The sequence below is a fragment of the Enhydra lutris genome, unplaced genomic scaffold (assembly GCF_002288905.1).
Source record: "Enhydra lutris kenyoni isolate GAN:26980312 unplaced genomic scaffold, ASM228890v2 scaffoldscaffold59, whole genome shotgun sequence".
In the NCBI taxonomy this organism is placed as follows: domain Eukaryota; kingdom Metazoa; phylum Chordata; class Mammalia; order Carnivora; family Mustelidae; genus Enhydra; species Enhydra lutris.
Window position 1 is genome coordinate 9,477,227 of NW_019154143.1, and position 16,389 is coordinate 9,493,615.

The window sequence follows — 16,389 nt, forward strand, 5'->3', positions numbered from 1 at the left end:
TCTGTTCGGGGTCCCGTGGCTTAGCTCTGAATAGTGGAGTCACACCCAAGCGCCTAACTCTGCTCTGTCGCTTCCCTGCTGAAGGAATGAGGCAAGAGGCCAGCCCTCTCCGAACTTAGATCCCCACCTATACAATGAGGCAGATAACAGGCGACTGTCCGGAGACTCCTGGGAAAGCGGATAGAAGGCACAGGACAAACATCACCACCTGCTGAAGTGCGAACAGGAGGCTGAGTTCGGCTTTGGGTCCTGCTCTTCAGTGCGGGTGGGAGCATTTCAGACCCGAGTGGATGCTAGTAGGTCTCTCTCTCGGCTCCCCCAGCCATGAGCACGCCCCAGCCCCCCTGCCCCTGGGAAGGGCGGCACCACGCACACCTCGGACTGGGTAGATTCACGCTGGTCTTTTATTGGCTTTTCCATGGCAGCCTGGATACCTCAAGCTGCTCCCCCCTCCTCAGCCCTGCAGCACCTTCCTGGCTTCCACTCTGGGGACCTCGCCGGGAGCGGCCAGCTGGGCACTGTCTTCTCCCAAGTCCCGTCCAACAACTGGGGCCCCACGCTCGGGCTGCTTCCTTGAGACAAACCTGGGTTTCCCACGGCCTCCCCTTTGGTGCCGGGCTCCCTAAGGTGCATTCCTGCCTTGGGCACAGCCCAGCTCTCCCGGGGACTAGGCTCCAGCCCAGACCCCAGGCAGTGCCTCCCTGGCTCAGGCCCCTTCAGACCCTGCACAGCACAGTGCAGCACTGCGGCCTCCGACCTAAAGCTTGGTGTTGAGATGGAAGAAGTGGGGTGCCGCGTAGGTTGTGGCAGGAGGCACGTGCCATGTGGACGAGGCCGGGCAAAGTCTGTGGCGGAAGGCGCTGTCGAAGGACGCTGGGGGAAAGTGCATCAGACCCGTGGCCATGGGTGAGGGCGCTGTCGTGGCCAGGAAGTGGGCCGGGAAGGCAGGGATGACCAAGGGGCTGAAGGGGAGTGTGGCCTGGCCCTTTAAGTGGTCCGGGGTGCCGGCAAAGTTCAGCGGGCATCGCAGCATGCTGCCCCTATAGGCCTCGGGAAGGGCAGGCCCCAGCGTGGGGCCCAGCAGGCAGGATACGGCCAAGCCAGACCCCACCGATTTGGCCCCACACTCCTTGGCATCCATCTCCTTAAGAAAGGGAGACACGGCCCGCAGTTTTTTGCCACCAGGGGAAAACCCCTCTTCTTCCAGGCTACGCTTGTTGCTCAGGCCTGTGCTGCTAGGGAAGGCAGAGAGGGAAGCAGGGCTCTCAGCAGGTACCTTAGCCATGGGGGACACCCAGCAGGCTTTGGGCTTGGGGTAGGGGCTGCCCTTCCTAGAGCTGCCTTTCTGGAATGCAGATGGGCGGTTGGCGTCCCCGCCCCATACCAGCTGGGACTCCTTGACCGCCAGGCCCTCCTCTTTGCCAGGAGGCCCCAAAAGGACCCCATCTTTAAAACTGGGGAAGAAGTCCCGAGGGTGCTGGCTGACAGGCTTCAGCACCTCAGTGGGGTACGCATGGAAACAGCCAGTGAAGATGGGGGCTGGCAGGTGGGGACCTGCCGGAGCCTCCTCCCTAAGGCTGCCACCAGGGGCCTGTAATCCCTCCTGAGGGCTCAGCCGGTGCCTGGAGTTCTCAGCTGGCTTTCCTGGGTGCTGTGGACTTTCCGAGAGGAGAACAGCTGCGGAGGCCTGGGGGTCCCTGTTAGGGCTGCTGGCCCCATGGCGACAGCCCTCCTCCTGGCACTGCAAGGCCTCTGCCTTGCTCACCTGGGCCAGGAGTTTCTTTTTGGCCAGTGGTGACATGATGCCATGTGTTCCTTTGCAGTAGAAGCTGGACAGGAGCCGCTTGTAGGCCTCAGGGCAGCCGCTGGTGCCCGTGAACGGTAAAGAGGGCCCCAGGGCCGGGCCTGGCTGTTCTGGGCCCTCCCTGGGGGGTTCCTGGCTGGGAAGCTGTGCCAGGTCAGGGGCGGCATCGGTTTTTGTCTTTCTAGGCACCATCTAGAAGGAGAAAAGGCCATGTCTCAGGGTTAGGTGTGAGGCAAATATCGTGACCTGGGGACCTCGTGGCAGCTAGGGGCATACCCAAGAGCCTCTGTTCGCCCTTCCAGCACCTTTGTGAGAAGTTTCCCAAAGGTATTCTGTCCTCTGAACAGACACAGCCTGGTATCAGGACACAGGGCCTAGTGACTGAGGTGCAGACTGGAGTTCAGACAGGACATGGCCCCCCACAGATCTGCCTTCAGAGCAGGTTCTGGGTTTCCTGGGCAGGGAGCTCTGCAGCCATGGTGTGGGCAGGGACAGTGAGGCCCAGGGTCCGCTGGTGGCTCGAGGCAGGCTCAGAGCTTACCTGGTCTAACCGTTTCTCCTCCTTGGCCTTCTTCAGCTTCTCAGGGGCCCCGTCATCGCCCCGGGGCTCCTTGGCCATCTTGTACTGCTTCCTGGGCTTGGAAGGGGGCAGCGGCTTGTCGTCCTCCCCCTTCAGATGCCGCACATATGGGAGCACCAGCCTGAGGAGGAGGACAGCGTGTCCACCAGGAGGCCGGCCCATGCCACACCGTTCCCACTGTCTAGGCCCCCTGGCCTCCCCACACCGTCAACCCCTGGGGCCCATGCTCTTCCTCATCTGGGCTGGGATGAACACAGCGCACACTGCTCTGGTGGTCCGTGGTGTGTCCACACCACACCCCACTCCTCGCCCTGCTGCAGTTGTGCCCCGCTCCATGGTGCCAGCCAAGGTTACCGCCAGGGTCTCCAGCCAGCCGTACCTCTCGTAGTGGCGGCGTGTGCATGTGGCCGCGCTCGTGCTGCCCGGGCTGCCCCCCAGCTCGTCGTACACGTTCTTCCAGAGGCGGCGGCCCGTCACCTGCAAGGGCACCACGTGAGGCCACGACCGGCACACACTCCCCTGGCAGTGGGGCGTCCTGGCAGCTCCAGACCCCCGCTTGGCAGGGATGGGGGCAAGGACTGCAGTTTTGCAGTTACTTCTCCAGCAGCGGCAGTGGGGCGGGGGAGCTCCCCTGGCCGCTAGCCAGTTCTCCCCCCTAGGGCCCGCTACCTGACTGCCAGCTAAGCAGCTTTCCCGGCACTGGGGGCGGGGTGGGGGGTGCGGGGGGCGGGTGGGAGGTTGCAGGAGGAAGACAGAACAGACGGGAAGACAGGAAAACTTGCTTTGAGCAGCAAAGTACCAGTACAAGGCAGGCCCTCTTCCCCACAGCATGCGGGACAGCTGCGGAAGGGGCAGGGTTTGGGGCCCTGCCTCTTCCTCCTATCTGGCCATGAGGACAGCTCTGTCCCCAGACCAGGCTCTTCCTCCTCAGGTCCCCACAGGGTCCAGGGGGAACAGGGTGCAGGATGCCACATGCTGAGGACTCAGAGGTACCCTCCTTACCATCTCATAGGCCCCCAGCTTCTCCACTGCTTTGTAGATTTTCCACAGGTTAACTGGAGAAGAGAGAGGGCAGGGCCCTGTCAGTCTCCATGGGAGGAAGGGGTAGCCAGCGGCCCATTCCCCTGGACCTGTCAGGGGGGCACAGAACCAGCACACGCCCAGACAGGGTCAATGCAATGGATGGCTGGGCTAGGCCCTGAGTGCTGGGGGCCCGGTGGCCGGTGAGGACAGAAATCCGGCCCCACCCACTGCAGCCCTGCTCCTGGAGGGGGGCGCCCTTTCTGTGTGCGACCCCTGTGGGCTGGCATCACCCGGGGCTGCCCAGAGTGGGGGTGCCTGCCCGACACCCTGCCTGGATGGGATCCCCTACCGGGCTCCCCCTCCCTGCCTGCACCCCAGGGACGCACTCTGCTTGAAGCCGAGATGGGGCACCCTCTCGATGGGCGTGTGTCGCTCCTTCATGAACTTGTAGAGGCTGACCAGGAAGGCCTGCTCCTCCTCCCGCTCCTGGTCCTCCTCCCGCTCCCCGCCTGCCTCGGGGGAGTCCTGGAAAGAACAGGAGGCATTGGGATGAGCCCCCAGTTGGTGGGTGGCTGGGGATAGGCGGAACCACCAGCTGCTGGGGAGGAAGGAGTGGTGTGGCCCCCAACCCCAGCCTCCTGCTGGAGGAAGCAGGCCCCCAGGTGCCCAGCTCACAGCTCTGGGCTAGAGCGTCTGTTTCTGGCATCAGAAAGGTGCGTCTGTCAGCTGTTAGTGCCCAGGACCCCGGGTCACAGTCCACAGGGGCCAGGCTCCAGAGACGGCCAGAGGAGCAGCCCTGCCGCTTCTCCGGCTCTCTAGGCACAGACCACTTCTCTGTCGCGCTCTGGATTTGTTCTGTCTGCACCTCGGCTCCTCTACCGGACTGTGAGCTCCTGGTGGCAGGCTCCTGGGGACCTCTGTGGTCAAAGCCAAAGGAATGAAGTGCCTGGTGTTTTCTGGCACTGCAGGGTCCTGTGTCCACCGAGCCTTTGCCGTGGCGGCCTGCCTCTCTGAGCCGCCGGTCTGCTGGCAAAGCCCTGTCCTGGGGTCCTGACAGCCCTCTGTCAGGTGCACCAGACTGTCGGTTTCTGCTTCCAGAGGGACAATTTCTGCTGAGGCTTTTCATTTGTTGGTGGCTCAGGGCAGAAGGGTACAGTTGGGCTGGGGCTCGGGGCTTGGAGAACAGACAGCTCTCAGGTCCTGGATGGGGATGCCCCAAACACCAGAAGCAGGTAAATCATCTGGGCGGGAAACAGTCCAGAGAGCTGTGCGTTTCCAAGATGCTCAAGCACCACGGTACTGTTTCTGACCCCTGATAAATGGATCACGAACTCACGTGTCACCTAAGAAACTGTAACGTACTAGGGACCCTGAGAGCTGGTCTGGTGCAGGCCTCAGAAGGAAGACCCTCTCTCGGCCGCTCTTCCCATGAACCTGCTCTTCCATGCAAGCTGTTAAGAGCTGTTAACGTTTCCAACTACTCTTCCGTATGGATCAGGATTTCACTCCAGACTGTGCCACCAGAGCAAAAGGCTGGAAGGAGTGGGTGCTGAGGCCAGCGCTCCACAATGTGCCCCGTGGCTCCCTCTCAGACCACACTCACCAAAATAGCCTCAGTGGTCTCACTGAGTGACTTTGATATCCACGCTGTGAACTTGGAGGGAGGCATGGGTGTACGTGTGGTTTGTCCTAAAACTGTGCTTTTATCTGCTTTATTCATCAGGGTTCTGGGCAAATCACTTGCTAAGAGGGTTCTGCTAGGACAACTAAGTCTAAAACCCCTGCCACGGGTGACGGGTGGGTCCTGTGTCCCTGGCTCCCAGCTCCCACAGCGCCTGATGGAGGCTGGAAACCGCAGGGCCGGGCCCCACTCCTGGCTCTGCCGGCTGGAGGGTTGGGAATACACCCTCCTGAGAGCCTGGGGAGTCCCCAGGTTCACCTGGGAGGCTGTGCACAGTGGAGGGAGAGGGCAGGGAAGAGGTTCCCCAGGGGTCACCCCCCAACTCACCTCCACATGGACGGGGCTCTGGCTCCTGCTCTGCTCACCATGGGGTTGAGGGGACACAGATGGGTCAAGGGATTCACCCTCCTCTGACTGTTTCTTTTTCCCTTTGACAGGAGGTGCTGCAAGGAGAGAAGCAGAGGGGGGGTGGAGAGAGCACTTGAGGCACAGGCTGAAGAGCAGGCAGTGAGGAGCGGTCCTCCAGGAGAGACGGCAGGTCCTCCCACCCCCACTGAACCCGGCAGGTGGGAAGCCGTGTGTCCTCTGCCCCCTGGGCCCTGACTGCACGCAGGCTGGCTCTCCGCACGCGCCTATGGGGTCACCCTGGAGGCCCACGCTGCTTGGCTTACCCTCAACTGGGCCCCAAGCCTGCTGCTGTTCCCTCCTCTGTTCCGGCCAGCCCCTCATATCTTTGAAGAAAAGACCACCTAAACCACCCCAGAGGCAAGTCAGAGGAGGGTAAGGTTGGGGCTGCGGCGCTCAGGGAAATCCTGTCTCAAAAGCCACCCCACACTCAGGCGGAGTTTCCACAGCCCCGTGGGTGAGCTGGGAAGTTGCTGAGGCTCCCACATTCGGGAGTCCAGAAGCACCACGGCGGGTGCTGGATCCTCCAGGAGGAATCAGAAGACTAGAAGCTCCTGTTTATGAAATATCGGACCTTTTCACGCACACCTGCAGAGTCCTAAGTGCTCCTAATTAGGAAACTTGCTCCTCTCACCTGCAAGGGTCTGGTAACCCTCCAGGTCTCACCCAACAAGCCACTTTCTCTGGGCAGCCTCCCTCAGCCCCCAGCCAAGCACAGCGCTCCTGCTTCTCGTGACCCTTGTGGCGATTCGCAGCCACTGGGACCCACTGCCCACCACCCGTCAGGCTTTCTGAAGGTTCAGTGAGCGCCCCCCCCGTACCCCGCACAGTTTGGGTGCCAGGTTTCAGGGAGCAGGCGTGAGTCTCACAACCTGCACCGGGGTGGGGCTGGATTTTACTAAGGGCAGCCATGAGCTGATAGCTGCAGAAACTTCCAGAAACCCCTGGAATGCTTGAACCGGCCTCAGGCCCACTGACAGGTCGCAGGGCACCTGTGCTCAGGAGCCCAGGTCGTTAGATCACCCTTTCTTTCCTTCTAACTCGCCTTTCCTTCTTGTTAGCCTACTGTGAGCTATCCCATTCTCTGGGTTTGTTCCCACTCGGGAAATCCCTCCTGCTGGGCACCTGTGACAGTCCCCTCTGGTCCTAGAGAGAGAATCTCCTAACAATAAACCCAGACCCGTGTGACCCATGTGGCCAGAACGGGCGGGTGACTCTTCACTCATGCCGTGTGGGTCCCTGGCTCCGCATGTATGTTTTCTTCTTCTGAAGCCAGAGAGGCCAAGTCGCCTGTCTCCCGAGGAGACCCAGGCTCAAAACGAGGTCTCTCTGAGCACCAACCCAAGTGGCCTGGCCGCCACTGCGGCTGCTGTCGTTACCACCAGGATCTGCGGAGCCTTGATGAAGAGTCCAAATAAGCCTGGGGGAGAAACCCACGCCAAGGCAATCGGCCTTCCTCTCAGGCTGGCTTCTGATCAATCGAGACATGATCAATATCCCAAAATAACAGGGTGTTAACAACTGAACCCCCCCACCCCCGGCCAGCAGGCTGATCCCTTTCCTACTGCGTTCTTGGGTGACTCTGTGCCTCAGTCTTCCCTTCTGTGAAATGGGAGAGAACGACCTTGAGTCCTTTGCTCACTGTCCTCCAACTGGTGAAGTCTCCCACGTCAGTGGCGGACCCACTTCCACCAGCTCCTCTCCTTGCTCTCCCTGCCCCCTCTGCCTGTTTTCACACCCTCTCTGCCTTCTTTCCCGCTGGTCCAGCTTCTCGGCATCAAAGGACTCTCTCCACCCTGAGTCCCTCCCTGTGGTGTTACTGCGGCTTCTCACTGGAGCCTGCCTGCACACTTGCTCCGGGCCCCTGGCAAGTCGCTGCCCTCGACCTCCGAAGACTAAGGTGGTAGGACCAGGGCCCGTTAGAATCACGAGGGAGGGGGTACCTGGGTGGCTCAGTGGGTTAAAGCCTCTGCCTTCAGCTCAGGTCATGATCTCAGGGTCCTGGGATCGAGCCCCACATCGGGCTCTCTGCTCAGCAGGGAGCCTGCTTCCCTCTCTCTCTCTCTCTGCCTGCCTCTCTGCCTACTTGTGATCTCTCTCTCTCTGTCAAATAAATAAAATCTTAAAAAAAAAAAAAAAGAATCACGAGGGAGCGCTTTGAGACTCTGATGACTGTGTTCCCCTACTCCCCAGCCCCAGTCTGATTTAAGTTTCTGTGAGGAGCATCAGAGTTTAAGGCTCCCTGAGGATCTCAAAGGGTGAGCCAGTTTGAGAGCCACGGGGCCCGAGGACCTCTGTCCCTTCTGCCTGGTTCCAGAGTTGGTGAGCTCTGGCTGGGCCACACTGAGGGAAACCTCCTGGAGTCGGGCACTCGGGTTACCTGGAAAGGAGGTCACCAATCTGAGCTGTTTAACCCCAGACAGGAAAGGACCAGAGCTCTTGCCTAGAGCCACAAAGGGAAATGCTCTCTTTATCTTGGTGTCCAGCTGAGTCCCCAAATGAACTCAGCCTCCCTTCTCTCCCAACCAGGCTAGCTAGCAATGCTCTCTGTCCTAGCAGGGCCTTCTGGGCCTCCACCTGCATAGCCTTAGCTGAGGGAGAGCCCCCTCTTTCTCTGGGAAGCCCTCTGTCCTGTGCCTGGCTCCCTACACCCTCCTTTCCCCAGTCATGTAGACCAGGGTTCCTGCTAATCTTCATTTGGAAAAGGGGTCTGCTAGGAAAGCTAAGTCTGAGACCCCTGCCACAAGTGACAGACTGGTCCCCCGTCTACCTGCCAGGCTCCCAGCTCCCCCACCATCCAGTGCAGCTGACACAGGGCTGGGCTGCTTTCCTGGCTCTGCAGGGGAAGGAAGGGGCTTGGGGACCAGAAATCCTAGGTTCCCAGCCACATCCAGCCTGCAGAGGCAGGACAGTCCCACTTGCTCCTGAATGACTGCTGCTGCCAGGGGCCACTGAGTTCCTGTCCCTCTCTCACCACAAAGCCTCAAATGTAAAGGGGAGGTGGATCCACTCTGCGAGAAGAAAACCTCTGCTTGCCAAAGAACTGTCATTCAGACATGACTTTTTCCATCTAGGAAGCAATAATGACAATAATGGTGATTATTATTTCATGTTTACTTTGAACACATCTGGGACCTATAAGGTGTGAGATCGGGATCTAATCCTATTTCCCCTCAACGGTTAGGTGGTCCCAATACAGACCGAGTGATGCCCTTCCCCCAGCGATCTGAAATGCTACTCTCCCCGTAACCTAAAGGCTGAGAAGGAACACATCTGAAACTGTTTCTGGATTTTTCTGTTCTATTTCATTTACTGTGGCATGCCGGCACTGGTGCACACTGTTTTAATTGTAAAACAGCTTACTATCCAGAGGGCAAGTCCCCCATCATTAGTCTTTTTAAATCATTTTTTTCTGAACTTCAGGATAGTTTTATCACATTCCTTTAAAAAAGAAAACAAACCACTGGGGTTTTGGTTGAATTGCATTTAAATTTAGCAATCACTTTGAAGAGAAGTAACACCTTTCCGATGCAGCATCTTCGGGACCGCAGGTCTCCCAGATTCAGGCTTCCCCCTGCTGTCCTCAGATATTCCTGCTTAAAGGCCCTGTGTTTCCCATTAAGCTTATTCCTCAGGTTTTGGGCAGCTAGATAATAGTGTGAGAAAAGCTTTGTAACCTACAGTAGAACTTCGCTCTACAGCCACCGCTATTCCCTCCTGTCACTGCTGGAAAGAGGACGGGGGCTGCTGGTTGGGCCAGGATAGGAGCCCCTGGCCCCTGGTGACCCAGTGCCTCACTGGGCAGTGAGTAGGGGTGGCCAAGTGCTGGGCAGGGGGATTGCCCAAGGCCCTTCTGGCACTGCGAACTTGATTTCTGTTTAACTCCATGGCCTGTGTTGAAGTCAAGCTTAACCCCCAGGTCTGAGTGCTCACTTCAGCAGCACATATACTAAAACCCCCAGGTCCAAAGGTCACAGCAGTGAAGAGGTTGGTTTAAGTCACTAAGTCCAAGGAGGCTGCTTCCTGAAGGCTGCTTGTTCTCAAGCGATTCCCTATTTCTCTCTCCGCACTATATACACTCCACCAACTCCAACCAGTGCTCCTGGTGGGCCCTGGACTAGGCATTTTGGGACATTGCTTCACTGACTCTAGCCACCCAATGGATACTATCTCCCCCCTTTTACAGATACAGCACACAAGGATCCCAGAGGTTCAATAACTCGCCTGAGGTCATGCAGCTTCCTAGTAACAAAGCTGGGATTGAACCAGAACCAGAGCAATCTGTCCCAGGGCTCCGAACCCTGCAATCTAGGGTTTTTAACAGAAGCAGGGGTTCCCCAATCTCCCATCTCACCACTCCTGTTAATCTGCTGAAAAGAGTCTGCCTCTACTGACAAGCTAAAATCAGGCAGGAGCGGGACAGAAGCGCGGGGAAGGGACTCTGACTCCGGAGAGGAGCTCCTCCCACCAAGTCAGCCTCTGCTTCAGGGGGTGTGCCAGACCCCCATGCATCTGATGTTCTAAGCAGAACAAAGTGAGAAACAAGGCTTCCCACACAAACAACAGCCAAGCGTGTGCTTGTGTACACAGACCTCCCCCCTGTGTGTACACACCCCCCACAGGGAGATCGGAGGTCTGTGCGTCCTGCTCACTCCCCTCTGTGTGTCACTGTCCAGAGCATGTGGGGCCAGGAGCAGGTGCTCCATAAACAGCCGCAGGGGTGCAGTATGAGCTACTGGATCTCAGATGCTTCTGGTGCAGAGAGGGGCTTGGGCTATGACTAGTTCAAGGCCATACAGTCTGTCAGAGACCTAGTGCCAGACCCCACCACCTACCACCTATATCTCCTCTCTCTTATCCTCCCCCACTTCCCTCTTCCCCCTCCATATCTCTCTCTCTCTCTCTCCTCTCTCTTCTCTCTCTCTCTCTCTCTGCCTGCCCTGCCCCGCCCCATTCACCCTTGGTGTAATGGGAAGGAAGCAACACTTCCTTTCATGAAAAGTCACCCACTGGGAGCACTGCGTCAATTACAACAATAATGGTAACAGGCGTCTCAATAACAACCAGCAGAAACCGCCCCACCTCTCCCGAGGTTGTTGGCTTAAGTTTCTCTTAGTTGAGCTGGAGCTAAAACAAAGACGACCTTTGAGGCAGCCCGTCCACTCCGTGGCCCAGAAGCCCGGCTGCCTGGCGGAGTCTTGGTGCGGAGCTCTCACCAGTGGGCAGTGTGGGGAGGGAGCAGCTGCCAAGGGCTGTGCTCCAGCCAGCACTGAGGATAGCTGAGCTGGACATGGGACCCCTGAAGGCACAGGGTACAGCTTCTGCCCGGCTCTGCCTCAGTGTCTCAGCCAGGGCCTGGGGGAAACAGGGTTTGAGAGCAGAGGGGCCAAGATGACAGTCTTGAGAGAAATATAGAAAGGCAGGGGACACGAGGGCTCCAAATATGACTATCAACTCCTAACCCCACTGGGACGCCTGTCCCCCTTTTGCCAGCTCTGGTATGTCCTTAAAGACCCTATTCGGGACTAGGCTGACTCCTCACTGTCGCGCCTCTCCAGGCCTGGGAGGTAGCTGATAATAGTAGCAGTTCCTCCTAAGGATGGTTTCCTATGTCCCCATGAACTATATTTCCTGTTCCCATTCCACCTATGGAGAAACCAGCCTCTATGACTTGTCCAAGACATGGCCCAAGAGTAGAGACATGGCCAGGATGGGAGGAAGGCTGCCTAACTCCTGCCTGGGGCACTCCATGGCCTATTGCTTTTCCATCCCCCACCCCCCACTCAGAGACCCCAGGGGCCTAACAGGGTGTGGGCAGTACCTGGTCAGTTTACCACCATGTAAAAGGAAGGCAAGAGGGAGGGGAGAGGTGTTGGAGGACTGCCTCTCCAGACCTCACTCTAAGCCTCAGTTTCTCTGACTGGATGTCAAAGAAAGAGGGCCTGATCTTCTGAGGTCCTTTCTACCTCTCCTCTGCCACTCCAGAGTTCTAGCCCCAGGTGGGTGCCCAGGGTTCCAGTGGAGTCTGGAACTCGGTGGGGCGGGGGGGGGGGGGGGGGGGGGGGGGGGGGGGCGGCAGACTCTCTAGCCACTACCTCCCATTCCTCCTTTGCCCCGGCAGGCATCTGGGCGCAGAGATGCTGACGCCCCCAATAGTGGTCCTTCGGAGGGGGCGAGAAGCACCTGTTGGCCTCCCCTCGGCCCGCACACTCCTCCCAGCTGGCTAACCACCGGGCAAACAAAGGGCCGCTGGGCCTGGCCAGCGCAGTGACCCCAGACCTGCACCATGAGCCCTCGCAGTCTGGAAGGCTGGAAGTCTGGAAGGCTCCACCACCCGCCCCCCCTCAACGTCGGCGGGGCTGGGGGGACTTGAACCCCGCTTGAGGGCGCCCCCGGGACACTCTGTGGGAGGGACCGAGATACGGCCACTCCGCAGCTCCGCCAGAGCGCGAAGCCAAACATCTCTCCTCGCACGTTCGCAGCCTGAGCTTCAACTCTCAGCCCCCATCGCTCCCGGGGCTGCCACCCTGTCCCATCTGGAGACCGGAGGAAAGAGAAGAAAAACGCAAGAAAGAAGACGACAGCAAAGAGGGAAGCTACTGCCGGCGGGCAGAAGAAGATGGACAGGGACAAGAATAAGAGAGAATGGAGAGGAAAGGAGAAAAGGGAAGAGAAAAGAGAAAGAGAAAGGGTAGGGGGCGGGAAGCCGGTAACCGCCGAAGGATCAGAACACCCCTCTACTGAAAAAGGAACAGTTGATTCTTCAAAGTGCATTGAGCAAGTTCTTCAAAACCCGCGCAGAGTCACTTTCAGGAAACGGCGGCCGCAGTGGAAAGCGCCCAGCGCGCGCCCAGGGACCCCGGTGCCTCTTCTCCGCCGCGCCGGCGAGTTCTGAGAACCGCGGGGATGTGACGGGGCGGGCGGGGGGAGGGGAGGCAAATGGGGGCTGGGAGACAGAGAAACTGCTGCGGACAGCCTGTCACAACAAATTAGCTGAGACCAGCTCGAGATTGAAACCACAGCAGGAAGTGGGATGACAGAACCGTACAGGACTTGGTAAATTTCAGCCAAAAGACGACGAAAAGAGTTTCGAGATAAACGTCCGGGAAGCCCCTGGCCGCCAAAACTTTTTGTCTTTCCTTTTTTCGAAGAGTGTGCGCCGACACCCAGCCTCACCCTCTCCCGCGCAGGGCGGAGGGCGCTGGCGCCCCAGGCCGGGCTAGGTCGCCGGCGCCCTGGACTGAGAGTCCACTTCCCACCCCACCCCCCCGGCCAAGTCCCGCTTCGCCCCTTCTAGCGGCCCCGACGGCCACGAGGGCCTGAAGGGGATCTGGCAGGGCAATCTCGCCCCCCTCCACGGGGCCGCCAGCCCCGTCCCAGGACAGGCCACGGTGCCGCTTACCCATGGCCCGGCGAGGTCCGTCGGCGCCCGCCCGAGAGGCCCGGCACGACCGGCTTTCCGACCCCGCGCTCTCCGCGCTACTGGCCCGCGGCGCCGCAAGCCTGCCGCCTCCCCGCGGCCCAGTCCCGCCCCGCCCCGCCCCGCCCCGCCCGGGCACCGCCCCCGCCCCACTCTGGGCTCCGGTTGGTGGGCCCAATTTTTCCGCGAGGGGGCGGGGTCCGCCCCCGAGCCCGGGGGCCTCTGGGAGTTGTAGTGCGCTTTCCGTCTCCCAGGCTCAGAGACCCAGGTATCTGAAAGAGGCTCTTTGGCTACAGGGCCTGAGGCAGGACACCCCGGAATCACTGCTGCCTGTGCCTTAAGGGGCAAAACTAGTCTTGGAAAATTCCTCCTTGCTCTTCAGTAGGGCACTGGGGCTGAGTGGGGTGAGCAAAGTGCTTCTGACTTTGAGTTGAACTGGGTCATGGGTATTTTCCAACTCCCACCCTGACCAACATGGAAGTAGAGGTGGTTGGTGTTAGCTAAACAAGGCTAGCCCAAACTATCGAGTCCTTTGGTCAAAGTTCTGTGGGGTCCCAGAAACACCTGGGGCCGGAAGCCTGCCCACTGTGGCCAATGTTCATAGATGTCGCAAAGACAGAGACTGGCAGCTACAAAGCATTCCAATGAGGGGGCATGACCCCTGCTTGGGGAGCAGAGGGTGAGGCAAGGGTGAGGTGGGCACCCGAGGAGCTGCTGAGCCTGCTGCGGCAGTTTCCACCAAAGGGAGGAGTTAGTCACGCTAAATTGAGGCTCGCCTTCGAGAGCCCAAGATCTCACAGCATCATTCACAACAGCCAAAAGGTGGGAACAACCATGGACGTGAACAGATGAATGGATGAAGTGTGTTATGTCCATTAATGGAGTATCATTCAGTCTTGAAAAGGAAGCAAATTCTGACATGTGCTACATGGATGAACCTCGATGACATTATGCTCAGTGAAATAAGCCAGACACAAAAGGACCGATGCTGTTATAGTCCACTTATGTGAGGCACTTAGAGAACAATTCATAGAGACAAATAGTAGAACGGTGGTTGCCTAGGGCTGGGGGGGTGGAGAGAGGAATGGGGAGTTGTTTAATAAATACAGAGTTTCAGTTTTACAAGGTGAAAAAGTAGCAATGGATGGTGGTCTGAATGTACTTAATGCCACTGAAATGTACACTTAAAAATGATTACAATGGTAAATTTTATGTTATGTATATTTTACCACAATTTGAAGAAAAAAGAGGCTGTGTTCTCAACATTTGACTAGCTAGGACTTGAACCCTGTTGCTAACTCATAGTTGGCACTCACCATATTTTTTGTTGATTAGTTCTAATACAACAACTCTAGGTATTTCCCGCCATCACTGTCCCCATTTTGTAGGATAAAACTGAGGCTCTTGGAGGTTAATTGGCTCAAGTGATACAAGTGGTAAGTGGCAGAGCCTGAGCTAAATCCAGGCACTGGGGCTCCAGAAAGACCTCCTTAATCATCTCCTTCAGCCATTCCTTGGGAGCACCATTAACAGAGTCAGGGACTACAGCCTGAGGAGGAGCGAGCATAAAGGGAAGACATAGCGCTAGTGAGGAAGTGATGGGCCAGCAAGACGTCCACAAGGAGCTTGAACTGAGTCCTGGAATCCAGGAGTGAGGTGCAGACTCGAAATTCAGGTGGCTGAGCAACCTTCATGACCCAGGCACACCAAACTTTTTTGTACCCATTCCTGCCCACCTGTCATCCTAAACAAATGGACCAGGGTGGCAAGTTGGTTAGACCCTGGGATGGAAGATCTCTGTCATCTGAGAGCTGACAACACTGTAAGCTCTCTTATCTCCCTCATAGTGGGGTGGTTTGTAAGAGCCAGTGCCCGTAGATTTAGGAACAAATGCATCATCGACAATAATTAGTGACTGCCCGGAACAACTGTTATCATGGTGACTGTGCTAGTGTGCTCCACTTCCCTGTTTCCAAACTCTCCAGGATAGCTGAGGCTGTGGTGGGGTGGCTGACAAGGCAGTACAATGCCATCAGGAAGCTGAATGGCCCGTTTAGTCCCACTTTCACCCATTCCATAAGGATTGATTGCCTAAGGTTTGGGATAGAGACCTGGCTGCTCCCCTCAGGGTCATAGTCGTAGGCAAATCCTCCCTCCTGTATTGGAGACCCCCCTCTGACAAGGAACTCACTACTTTACAAATCAGCAGCTCATCCCACCAAGGAATAGGGTTATTCTGCCATCCAGGCAGCCGACCACACTCTTACAGACAGTGGCTGCTGCGCAAAGCCTCAGCAAGTCAACACCTGCCTCTGCCAACCTGAGAACAATATGATCTAAATTTAATTGCCTCCCGAGGCAACTGTTTGCTATAGAATGTAATTTACAATGGCCAATAAATCTTGCAGCGGAACAACATCTCCATTTGCCTCCCTAAAAGCATAAACACTTCCATTGCTCAAGCCTCTATGTCACACACCTCCATGTTCCACCCACAGCGCCCGTCCCCCTGCACGCTCTGACGATAGGCTCCCAGCCCAGGACAGCCTGAGAGAAGTCACCTAGCTCCTCAATGTCTTGATGTCTCTCTGTGCATCAAAAACACACAAGCAAACAAATAAACCCACTAATAAATGCATTCTTCCTGCAAAACATTACAAACAAATCGCTCCTCTCTGACACCACTCCAAAAATCATTTCCCTCCTGGCCCCAGAGATAAGGACTATCAAATTGGGTAAAATCTTCCAGAACCTTCCCTATGCATTTTCATAAATATATGTATCCACGATGTAGAAAAATATTTAGCTTTGTTTTATGGGTGTTTTTAAACAGATGATACAACTCTAACTGTTCCAGTCTTGCTTTTTTGTCCAACAATAGACTTCGGAGATCTCTCCATGTCAGAACACAGATCTGCCTGTTTCCTAACTCCTGGGCTGCATGCCTTGGTGTGAATCTACCACAGTGTCTTTATTTAACTCCCTCTTTGATGGCATTTAATCTTTTTTTCAATTACATGAGTCCTCTAAGAACATTCAGGACCACCTTAGAACACTTTCAGGGCCCAAAACCCACAAAATGTTCCCAGACACTGAGCTAAAGCTAAAAGCTGCCTTCTCCTAACTCCTAACTCCCAGGACCCTTTGCTGGCCCGGTTCTTGGAAGAAAACCTGGCTGTGGAGGTTCTTCTCATCCTGGAGCTCTCCAAGCTGGAGGGCCCATTCAAGATCTGTCCACCTGGCCTCATTTTAGAGAGGCAGCCACCAGGCCCAGAGATGTTAAGTGCGTTGCACAAGGTCACACAGCACGCCAGTGTTGCTTCTTCTGGGACCCACATGAACCCGTCCAGCTCACTCAGAAAACAACGCACTGCCAGTTCTTGCCCTGGGAAGCTCTGTTCCCAGGCTCAGCAGTTGCAAAAGGCCCCCAGGGCTTTGTTTTCAAAGAAGAAATGAAGCGGGAAGTATTTTTAACA

The 16,389-nt window shown here is 57.0% G+C and overlaps 1 protein-coding gene across 4 annotated transcripts; it reads right to left on the reverse strand.

Moving 5' to 3' along the window:
• Positions 1–381: 381 nt before the first annotated feature.
• On the reverse strand, positions 382–12,986 carry LOC111158460 (AT-rich interaction domain 5A). 4 transcript variants are annotated; one of them, XM_022520480.1, is made up of 7 exons: positions 12,896–12,986; positions 5,416–5,531; positions 3,794–3,932; positions 3,387–3,439; positions 2,764–2,861; positions 2,346–2,505; positions 382–1,996 (listed from the first exon to the last, which is right to left on the reverse strand). In XM_022520480.1, the coding sequence occupies exons 1-7, from the start codon at positions 12,897–12,899 to the stop codon at positions 758–760; spliced, it is 1,809 nt and encodes a 602-aa protein (XP_022376188.1). In that variant the 5' UTR covers positions 12,900–12,986; the 3' UTR covers positions 382–757. The 4 variants fall into 4 exon arrangements, with proteins under 4 accessions (XP_022376188.1, XP_022376187.1, XP_022376189.1 ...); XM_022520479.1 differs by lacking the exon at positions 12,896–12,986 and having other exon boundaries at positions 5,416–6,972; XM_022520481.1 differs by lacking the exons at positions 3,387–3,439; positions 3,794–3,932 and having other exon boundaries at positions 12,896–12,985.
• Positions 12,987–16,389: the final 3,403 nt, after the last annotated feature.